Below are 12207 nucleotides of genomic sequence, written 5' to 3'. Positions count from 1 at the left end.
CCTCTTATCTGTGCCAGGCTTGAACAGGGGGAGCTTGAACTCTCTTACTGTAGAGAGTTTGATTACGACAGAGCCATGGAGGAGTTTGTTAGACTTGATTCTCGGAATAAAATGAGGGTACCAAGAGTCTGCAATGGTCAATTAGGGAGCACAATCGGCAGCATGGAAAATCGATTCATTTTCACCGTGAGAGAGGACTTACACACTCTCGGCTGTGCTTACAGGCAAATGGTGGTTTTAGTTGAACTGTTACACCTGCACATTATCCATTTCATACATTCCTGAATTGCAGACCCCTCTGATACTTTTAATACAACTTATCATCACGTTGTTAATGTCTAATAAAGAAAGTATAGACGATGATGTGGCTGGTTAACATTTGTTTTTATTTCACACATACAATACACCACAACATTACAACATATAGGATATATACACGTCTTCAATCTGGGTGGTCAAATCCGAAGTCTGTGTCAAACATGGTAAATAAACCGAAGCCTAAGTCAGTGTCAAACGTGGTCAATTCCCTATCAAGACTTCATTCAATCCGACTCAAAGTAGCTGTCAAATATGCTCAGTTCGTCATCAGCGTTGAGTTTCTTTTTCTCAGGGCTACCTGTCACGTCATCTGTAGATCGTTTCATACCAACCTGATGGTCAGTAGAAACACGGGTACTCGTTTCTGACGCCATGGAAGAAGATATGGAATATAAATATTGTACTTCTCCGGTCACCTTGATGTTGTCATTCTTAAGTTTCGACAGTAGTAAGCTGAAATCAGTTTCGTTCAACTCAGGAGCCATTATTTTGACACGACTCACGGCTATCCTAGGTAATAGAACAGACACACATTTCTTGATCCTCTCCACCATCTCATCGACCGTGGTCTTCTCATTAGTGGGACGGTTGAAATCTTTACTTTGGCAACTGTAAAGTGATGTGTCAATGCATTCATTGTTGAAAACTCTCACAGTGTAGTAACAGCTTCGCAGCTTAGATAGCTTGACAGTGGCGTAATTGCTGTTGTTCTTGCTGGAGAAAATCGTCATGTTTAACAGCGTCATCATGGGTGCGTGGAACATGAACTCCTCATTGGCAAAGACAGAGGAGAATTTGTACACAGTGTTGTTCCCTCCTGTCAGAAACAACATACGATTGTATCTCAGATTCTTCTCCCTCATGAGCTTCGCAACCTCCTTTTTCGTGTCACCTATCGTGTTTAGCGACATCTTTATGTAATCGGGAAGACTGTTGTCGGTAGCTTGCAACCACTCCATCTCATCCAAATCTGGATAGTTGCTACCTGTCATGCCGACGTTCCTATTGAAGACTGGTCCAGTTAACTTTAGCGACATGCTATAAGATGCGTCAAACGTGTTGTTGCTCTCATCATCCTTTCCGTGTCTAAACTTTGTTGGCATAGATAGTGAGGTGAGTTGTCTACACAAGTTAACATCGGTTACCTTTGGAGTGTAAATGACACGGGCTAGCTCTGAGCAAAAAAATCCCATAACCATCATCACAGTCTGTCTCATGGTCATGGCAAGGGTAAGCGTGCACATAGGCAAGGCTCCGTGTGCCATGGTTAGCTGATACTTACTCGAGTCTGACAGAGCCCCATCATGCAACAAGCTGTTGTAGATGGGGTCGCTCATGGATTTAACACATGCAACCTCTGTAAATTCGCCCTTGTTAAAGGTGTTGTGATAACGCCCATAGAAGTGAATATCGTTCACCTTTTCGTTAACCCCCACGGGCTTGTAAACTGTAGACAACATCTTGTGTAAATTAACACCGCTAACCATTCCAGAACCTTCACGCAATGCAATGGTCAACATAGCCTTCATCATGGTGTCGTTTGACAGTCCCAGATTCAATGAGGTGAAAACTCCCATCCTGCCGGAAACCGGAGGGGGTCTCTTGTCTTCAGTGCCAGTGAAAACTCTACCAAACTGTAACGACGCGCCTTTCTCCTGTCCAGTGAACCCTACCCCATTGGTGTTCAGGCATGTATTTTTCATTTTAAGCACATTTGTCAGCAAGTTTTCACTCTGGTGATGAATCGCATTTGAGAATTTAGCCATAGAATGGTTGATGGTCGACATCACATCTTGACTAAAGTCGCTGTTTGCGTGACATGGTAGCATGTTAGATATTGTACCAAATACAGCGCTCTGAATGTAAGCCATTACATGATCGGACATCAGGTAATTGCAGATGGTAATGACTTTTTCACCTCTCTGGTCTCCCATCATTGTCAATCCGGTATTCTTAACCATTAGCATTCGGTCACCCATCTGAGGTGACACAAACCACAGCTTTTTGCTTTCACATTCTACGATCTTAGACCCTTGCATACGTTCCAGTATACTGACATCGGTCCAGTGTAGACCCCCATTCATCACCGATACGTCATCGCCATTCTTGTCAAGTTCATAACCTGTGAAGAGTTTGTAATATCGCAATTTCGCTTCAGGGCATTCCTGCTCCGTGTCACCTTTTCGATTTTTAGCACTCACTTGTTCACCGTAGTAAGGAATGAACATCGGACGAAGTATAGTTGCGGCGCACAAGGGGTTACAAAAATTCGCGTCCAGGAAGACAGCCGACGCAACACTCAAAATGACAGCAAGGTGTTTCTCCTCGATGGAGCTGCTCACAAATATTGCCAGTAGTTGAATGAGGTAAAGAAAGATGATATGAGGAGGCTCCTCTCCTCGTTGGTACGTCATTTTACCACTGCGAAGCTTCTCGATGTTAAACAACTCAAGCAACTTGCGAAGTAAAGACACGATCTGACTTGCTATGTTTTTGTTGAAGTTAACAAAAATGCTCGGGTAGGACTTCTCTCCGTCATTGTCTCCGTAGGGTACATCAACAACATTTTTAGCCAGCACTTGGTCAGTCAGGATTGTCTTGTAAAGTGAAAGGACCTTCTCCCGAGTAAACAATTTACACAGACCCAGAAAGAGAGTCTTTTCAAAACCTCCATCCATCTGAGGTACGTTCTGTAAAGCCAAGAAGTGCCCCAGGTGCTCAGCGTGCACTTTCAGGATCTCGTTGGGGAAGAGATTTGGACAATGGAGATGCAACACCACGGGGGAATTGAGAAGGACCGGCGCAAAGGGGTTGGCAGGGCAGGGGTAGAGGATACCAGAGTCGTGGGGTCCCGTCGTTATGCAAAATCCATCCTCTTGCAGGCTTACTTGGAGTGTCTTAGCACTGTATGCCATTCTAAATCAAGAGATAACACGTCTACACCCCGAATACAGACACAAATAGCGACGATGTTGACGGCTAAGACAAATCTATCAGAGTGCGAAGACGCTTACAAATTATGTTTCGATCTTTGGGATGATCTATCCTTAGTCTTAATCGGCTCACAAGACTTAAATGTCGCATTACCGAACAAGGAAGAATTGTCAAGAATGGAGGGGTGGGAGGTTATGATCAGACTGGCTGTCTTGGCTGACTTTTATAGGTACCAAAAGGAAGATCTGATTTTAAATGAGGAGGAGTCTACAGAGAAGTTATACACAGTTAGAGCCACGGCTGTTGATTTCCTCATAAATCGGTCGGACATCCAACCAGAGCCTAAACGACAGTCTGTGACCCTCTTAACCAACCAACATTGTCGCAAAGACCCACAGCTGAAATATCCACCTACTGCAGGAGTTTACACCCATGACTTGGACGGACCATTGAAGTGCAATAAAGACCACGCCTTGCAAAGCCAAGATTTTGAAGTTGGTTCGTTCAACAGTTTACATGAGACATCTATAGCAATTACATCTCAGAGTAGTGACACATTGACAACTGTGTCAAGAAACCTAACTACCAAACACTTCTACAATAAACGTAAACCCAAATCTAAACCTTTTGAGTCATCTGCGTGTAAGACCGAGCTTAGCAAGGAGGGTCGTAATAAACCTGTGAAGAATGTTGATGTCCATAAAGTCATCAATCGGAAAAGGAAGAAAGTCCACTCAGACTCCGTTGAAGGTTCAATTAGATGGCAGAAATTAAGTTTTTCGATGAGGAGGAAATCTTACTCCGCAAAACTCATCAAAGCCTTCCAAGTTGTGAAAAAAATCGGACACCCTATGCTTACACTCAATTCAGAATGGAGCCTTAGTTGTTATTACAACCTTGCCATCGCTTACACAACTGATCAACCATTGGAAATGGCGGCTGCTTGTCTACCTGAACTGCGTCAAGCTGTTGACATTATTCACAGTGAGCATTTTCATAAGCTGAGTGAATTAAAGCCTGAGTGTCAGATGCTACTATACGCCGTGCTAAACTGCTACATCAACTGGGTGGACCATAATCACAAGCAGATACTCCTTGTACCCGGAGAACCCGGTCCGCAGCCGCCCAAGGACGAGGGAGACCTGAGGTGCTCCAGATGTCTAAAGAATCAGACCTTCCACTCGTCTGAGGTGAAAGGTAACCCAAAAAACATTGACGTTGAATTTGACTTTGAACAACTGAAATTTGTGTCTTCATGCTGTGCTGCGACCATGATAAACGTCCCACTCAGCACCAGAGATGTCAACACCTGCACGTTTACTGACTTGAAACAGATGTACACATCTTGTATGAAATGCAGTCAGCCTATATTTTCCGAAGTATTAGTGGATGTAGAAACGTTATTCTCACGCTGTGCAGTGTGCATGGTCAACAGTGTCTGATATGACCCAACTCTTCAATTGAGCGTTTAGAGATCAACAAGGTTATGACTGATAACACATCGGACTCTGTCCTCCGACATGACGTCGAGCTTTTTAAAGGCATTCGCGCTATATCCTTTAAAAGGCTGAAAGCTGTAATCTGCACACATTATGGTGTTAAAGCTTTTGACAACGGGTGGCAGAGAGTCCCAGGGGGTCGGCAAGGATGTGAAGGATGTAATGATAACCTACACGTCTACTTAAACATCACACACAGCCTGGGTGAGAAACCAGAGGCGGTTGAAGAGATTATGAGACTATACAAAGATTTAAACAGACCGGAATCTGACACCGGAGACAATGTCGAGACCTTGAAGCAGACTCAACTTCTCTCTGAGTCAACTGGTCACTCTGTGTTTGATAACGCCACGATTGAAGCAGCTGAGAATGTCATGGGGATTGAAGACTTTGAGGCCATGACTGAGTATATGGAGGCTTTCAAATGTAATACCACTCGCAGCTGCTATATCGAACTCAGCGACAGTGAGTCTTACAACAATGAAGATTGTTCCAAGGAGGACTGTGAAGCCGAAGGGGGGGGTTCGTCTTCCACTCAAGACGATCAGCCGTCCGTATCTATGTCAGTCCAAGGTTACGTTACACAAGAGGATAAATCTGGCTGCCATGTTATATCGGCCGCCATGATCGCAGAGAAGTTTAAAGTTGTCATTGAAGACTATTGATTACATAGTCATGTGTTGCAGATAAAGTTACCAGTGACCCGTAGTGACTTTCTAGTATTTCATGTGGTGTTGGAGCATGTTACAATATACACAGTTGTCTCATTTATTTGTCTTATTTATTTGTAACACTAAAATAAAACTATTATCCAGAAACCAACTCTGCGTTTTAGTCTTTCTATTATACACCGGCTTACACACTTACAGGGCTGAACGACTGACGATGGAACCCTGCCAGAAAGGAGACTGGAGCGCTACCCGCCACATGACCATAAGATTCGACGAGGTAGAGGACATAGCGCGACTAGAATACACCTGGGTGCAAATGTTTGATATAGAGAAACGGATACCCCTATCCGTAACGCTGACGGAGCCCGGGTTTGATGGGTTTTTTCGAATACCCGTTAACTCCGACGTTCTTCCCAATACATGTTATATCCTTCTCAGGGCTGTATACGCCCACAGTGGAGACAACTACGGTCTTGTTACAGCCAAACACTTTTCCAATACGTACATTGATTCCAAAGGCCACAAGGTTAAAAGAATCAGTGTTTTAGCCAGAGCACCGTTAGCCTGGGTGAAAATGATCACACCCTCCGATACGGTAGCGCACTACAAGACATACACTTTCACAGGGGACACCGTTTCAGGTCATCAACCCGAGATGTTGGTATCAAGAATATACACCAGCATGAACCGTCATGTCCACACCGTCTTGGCTGCTACATCATGTAGCTTAGACTCTGCAGAAAGGGATACTCTTGCTTCACAATTGGTAAGCGAGACACTATCCACACTCGGAACTCCGCTTGCCTTCAAAGTCTTGTATGAGCAGAGTAGGCTAACCCTCGATAGGTTACACCGCCAGAGTGAGCACGGCGTCCTTACAATACCTGATCCGCAATGCGCTCTGTGGGGGACTTGTGTATTGTGGCAGCAGGATTCCGACATGTCTAGTCTCTCACGGCAAAGTGTTAACCATCACACTCACCTCTTACCAGTTCCGTCCTCCCCTCAATGGTTGCGTGTGAGGCTCACATGGATGAATTTAGAGGTGACTAGGTGTTTAGGAGGAAAGATTATCAAAGACGTTATACACGCTCCCTATGAGGCAGTGATACTCACATCCTTGTGTTGCGGATCCCTGGACCGTTGGTGTCAAGAGTTGGGTAAACTTAACGCAACATTGAGAGTTGACCAGCATCTACTATCGCGTGATCAATATAAGGCTGAATTGTGTCAACGGTGTGGGTACGATTATCGAATATCACCCGCGGTGTGCGAGCCTGAACCCCGGAGAGTTCCAGCTGTGTCGCAAATAGACAGATTGCTCCTCGGTGGGATCTGCACTACACTGTGTGCTACAATCTCTCGATACACCGACAATGGATGGATTGAAAGAAGATCAGAAACCCCACCGCCGGACCTCCAAAACATCCAAGATCGGGCAGACTGGGAATATAGATACTGCCTCAATCACCGTAGGGCCTACAGTGCAAGCGGTGAGGAAAAATGGGAAGTCGACAAGTGTAGAGCGTGGGAAGTCGACCAAAGTCAAGGACAGAAGGAGCTCCAAATACCCACCTCGCCATTGTTCACCCTGTCTAACAAAAGACCAAAACCGAACCCGATCGCCTGGTGGTGGGAGCACGGCTCAAGTTGTTACTGGGGACAAGAAAGAGAACAAGCATGCCATCAAGAAAGCTTCACATCAAGGAAAAGCATCTCAATGTTTACAGAACACGAAGACCAACAAAAACAACAGCGAAAGAAGCGCAAGACCAAAAGTGAAGCAGTCGAAGACGAAACCGACCCAGGCTGGTGGTTGTGGCAAAAGGAATGTCGACAGAGACGCCGCGAGAGTATCGGCTGCACGGCTGACAGGCAAACCCTCAGCGGTCTCAACCGACACAGGTTCTGGGACCGCTACCTTACAACATCACAAGACAACGGAGAAGAGAGCAGTAGATCATCAACTTCAATTGAATACTGGAAGCGATTCTCGTGTAATGCTCTTCGGTATCATATCAAAACTATTCCCTTCGGCTACCGAGGTGGAATCCTCACCATCTAACACGGAATCTGACATGTCAACAGCCCTGACTGTGCAACCCCGCACAATAATTTCCCTTGACGAAACCTTAATAGCAGTCGATGCACTTGAGACGAATTTCGGAGACTTGGCTAAGTGGTTTGAAGCGTTTGAAAAAACGAAAGCTTGCGACGCAATAGGCTTCGGTGTGGCTATGGAATTGTGTGGTTGTTACGATCTTATTATCCGTAGACTGGGTAAAAGTCTACGAGATACATTTAGAGAGACTCGTTTTATACAAACCGCAGACCATGTTAAACAAGCGGATCAAGCGCTGAAATACATTGTGAGTATTGTAAAGGGAGATCCCGAACATCAACTTGTGACTATTGTTAATGATTTATTGGAATCCCCCGAGAATGAAGATGCGATCTGTAACACTTTCGACAATCTGCAAACACTCGTTGACACGTTGGCGTCTGGCGGAGATTCCCTGTCATCTCCCAGTCACATCATGAAGTCCCTCAAGATACACTGGGACACTGTACTTGATATAGGACATACTCTCAGTTCAATGTTGAAGCAACGCAGTGACAAACTTATCCTTGTGAGAAATGAATATGTAAAACAGCAGAACGAGTTGACATCCGCTAGGAAGGAAATCGACCGTTTACAAGACGACTGTAAGGACATGTCTAGTTGTCTGGACCGTACTCGGACTATCATGCAACAAAAGGAGTCGCTGTCAAAGTGTTGTGATGTAGAACACAATACACAGCGCATCGAAAGAGACACTCGTTTCAGTGAATTACAAGAGAGTTTTAACAAGTATCGAGAGTTATACAATGACCTCACTAGGGACAGGAGTACAATAGTAAATGCTCACACAGCAGAGAAGATGGAGTGGAGTGTGCAACGTGACGCGTTGACAACTCAACTAGCCAAGAAAGACTCGACAAGTGAGAAAACTCGTAAACAACATTTAGAAACAAAAGCAGAATTTAATGCTCAAATCGAGAGTCTGACACAGTCCAACGACACCTTTCTAGAGACAATATCGTTACAAAAGACTACTATAGAAGAGCTCAGAAGTGGCCAAGTTAAAATCTTAGATGCTTTTAAGCTTGAAAGGAGTTCAATGGAAGACAAGTTGACTAAGCAACAATTTGCAAATTGCAAAATCCAGGAGCAAATCAAGGAGCTTTCTCAACATTCAAAAACAAAAGCAAAATGTAATGCTCAAATCGAGAGACTAACACAGTCCAACGACACCTTATTAGAGACAATATCGTTACAAAAGACTACTATAGAAGAGCTCAGAAGTGGCCAAGTTAAAATCTTAGATGCTTTTAAGCTTGAAAGGAGTTCACTGGAAGACAAGTTGGCTAAGCAGCAATTTGCAAATTGCAAAATCCAGGAGCAAATCAAGGAGCTTTCTCAACATTCAGAAAAATTTAATGCTCAAATTGAGAGTCTGACACAGTCCAATAACGCCTTTATAGAGACAATATTGTCCCTAGAGACCACAATAGAAGAGCTCAGTAGTGGCCAAGTTGAAATCTTAGACAATTTCAAGCTTGAAAGAAGTTCACTGGAAGACAAGTTGGCTAGGCAGCAAATTGAAATCAATGAGCTTTCACATTCCGTTGCTTTCCATGAAGACATTAACATCAAGCTAGCAACTAGGGACAATGATTTTCAACTAGCTAACATTAAATTGGCTGCAATACAACAGTGTTTCGGTTTTGACACACTTAAGTGTAATATCACAAGCATGCTAGATGAAATCAAACTTCTGAAAGAGGCATCCCTTGAAAGACTTAGTACGTTCATTCAGGAGAGATGTATTCAAGTGGTCAAGACGTATTCTGATGATGACATACAACAAGCTATGTGTGTCTCTAACACTACAGGTCATTTTTTCTACGACTATGAGAATCATATACACAACATTGTATACACTCTGCATCAGCAGCCTTTACCCATGGAAGTAGGGGTTTCACTGTGTAAACGAAGATTAATCAAAATCGCTGTTAAGAGAAAATTGACAATCTTACAATCTTCAGAAGTTACCAAAATGGAACAACCTTTTAAAAAGCAAGACTGCGATTCTAACATGAAACGAGACTCAGAAGTAGAAACAACGTCCGTTCGTGACCCCAAGTTAAAGGATGTAAAATGTGAAACACAATGGCAAGTCCTATCACACCCGGAGAATGTAAATTTCGATCAAGACGGCAGTGGTCATAGAGAGATTTTCAAGTTCGCCGGTGATGGGTCAGAAGATACCACCCTCAGGATACCGATCCCCCTGAATGTTGTAGGGCACCTGAACGTTGAGGGGGGTATCAAGCTTGTCCACCTGGGACACCAGAACCCCATTCATACTTTACTAAGCATTTTACAAGCCAGAGAACAAGAATTCAATGCCATCTCTGAAATTAAACCAAACATGTGTCATTGCTCAGAGATGAAACGAATTTCCGACAGATTGAAATGTGGCCTTCTTATATGTTGGAGTCCAGAGGGTGTACAAGAGTCGTACGGTAAAGACCATACAAGATGTTGTTACGCTATCATTGTACATAGACGCCAAAACCTGACATTCTACTACCTGATATCTGTCAAAATTGATGGTTCTTACATATACAACCTGGCAAAACTAACTGTCAACCCAATCGCTCATCCGTCCAACCCTGTGTTTATACATAAATCGGATGGTACATGTGTAGGTCCCAGTTTCTCCCAACTCGCACATTGTGAAGATAATAAAAACACCCACATGGTAGATGTGATTAGAACAGACCATATTGTATTGCAGGGAGATGGCGAATAATGTAACATGTGCAACAAGTGGATTTCAAGAGTTTATTATTATGAAGTACAAAATGACTCATGGCATGATACTAAACGTATAAGTGTTGTGACCTCCACTCGACTAGGTGTATGTTCCGTCTTGCTGACCATGTTCCCTTTTACAGGTTTCATGTTTGAAGTGGTGGATCATTGGACCTTAAGAGCTACCCCTGGGCCTTGTGTGGCTCTGTGGTCTTTAAGCACTCCTTTCCAGTCCCCAAGGAGAGACCCTTTACCCATTGCAGACGGTTGGGTTTTGGCTCTTGTTGTTGTTACGTATGTCTTTCTCATTAGCTTTTGTAACAAATTATTGTTATTCCGTTGATCCCCCTGCAACCGGAACTTCCTGGTCCGCAGTATGGAGGGGACGATCCTCCGAAGGCGCTGGGCCGCCTTCCGCTGCCAGTTAATGTACTTGTAGTTGGAGGACACATGATGTTTCTTGAGTACCTCCTGTTTGAGAACGGGCATCACAGGTATGACCTGCAGAGAGGAGGCTGACACGTATCTCTCGGACTTAGCACAGTACTGCTCCAAGAGGTTGAGGTCGCAGCCGCGGAAGCAGCACTCCTCCACAATCCCTTGGTTCTGAGAGCGCCTATTGCTGGCCCTACCAGGTCTACTGAAATGGAATCCTCTAGCTTTACAGACGAACTGAAGTACGTCCACTAACTCTCCACCACAGAGCGTTTCAGCCGAGGCCATTTCAACAATGTACAACGTCATTGTCAGCGCAAACACCGGCACTAGACTTGACGAAGACATCTTTCTGACTAAATTTGCACTTGAGTTATATTCAACAGTAATCAGTTATCATGCCAGAGCACTCGGAATAATAATCTAGATGAAAACAAAACCGTAAACCTAAGCTACCATAAGGTTAATAGGGTCACCAAACCAGACGCTTTTCCAATGCCACGTATAGAGGATTGAGTTGATCAGGTCGGTTCAGCTCAGTACATCAGTACATTAGATTTGTTGTTATTGGCAAGAACCTCTGTCCAACATATGCGACTGGTTGTTCACAGGAACGTCAAAGTTCACAATCTTCAAAGGCGCATGTTGTAGGATTGTACACAGAATTGTAAGAAAGTGAACGCTGTGCAGTCGATGACGGTTTGTAAATGGGTGAGGACCGTTGACTACATATTCTGTAGGTGACGACCATCAAGCCTATAACCATCATCAGAGGAGCCGCTATGAAGGTGATCTTGAGCCAATCTTGGTTGGTGTCAATCCACCAGTAGTTATTAAAATTATCACTGTTGTAAACCATTTTGAAGAGGTTCGAGTCCGCTTCGTGGCTGGAATCTGTTGAAGTTTTGGTGTGGATCAAAAGATTAGACCTTAGACTTGGATTTGGTTCACATAGTGTTTTTGTTTAATATTCTTCATTATCAGCCCATTTGAAGATGGTGACATTCGTAGTCATCTAAGTTTGGGCGCAGTCTGGTCCTTAGGTTTAATGGAAAGGTGCAAGTGTGCATACGATACATCGCAACATCAAGTCCAACCGTGCGTGCAACCTATCAACCCCCGCCCCAACATGACTGACGTCATCTACCACAATGTCGAATTGTCTAATCGTGTTTGACTACCATACAGTGGTTGGAATCTCCAACCTTAGCAAGGTTCAAAATGGATAAAGTCTAGAGATCACAATATAGTTTGTATTATATTAACAAGTCTCAAACTACGTTGTGTACACTACCAACATCATTAAGTTATGGCTGCACAGTCTTATCTACAGAGTTCGGACAAACGTCCCCGTGAGGATACATTCGAGAACTTCAAATTTGACAGTTTTCTTACAATACCCCACAAACAGGCGATGGTTGAATACACAGAAACCTTTGTTAAACAACATCAGAATCCTATCACATTCGACAGATTTCTAGCAATCCCC

General features: G+C 43.9%; 1 protein-coding gene across 1 annotated transcript; it reads right to left on the bottom strand.

Annotated features, from left to right (window-relative positions):
• Positions 1-542: 542 nt before the first annotated feature.
• LOC136933058 (insulin-like growth factor II) lies at positions 543-11066 on the bottom strand. Its single transcript, XM_067228438.1, has 3 exons — positions 10623-11066; positions 972-1103; positions 543-650 (listed from the first exon to the last, which is right to left on the bottom strand). The coding sequence occupies exons 1-3, from the start codon at positions 11064-11066 to the stop codon at positions 543-545; spliced, it is 684 nt and encodes a 227-aa protein (XP_067084539.1).
• Positions 11067-12207: the final 1141 nt, after the last annotated feature.

This window comes from Osmerus mordax, chromosome 24, assembly GCF_038355195.1.
Source record: "Osmerus mordax isolate fOsmMor3 chromosome 24, fOsmMor3.pri, whole genome shotgun sequence".
Lineage (NCBI taxonomy): Eukaryota > Metazoa > Chordata > Actinopteri > Osmeriformes > Osmeridae > Osmerus > Osmerus mordax.
The sequence above is the reverse complement of the archived record's forward strand: the minus strand, read 5'-3'. Positions and strand labels throughout refer to the sequence as shown.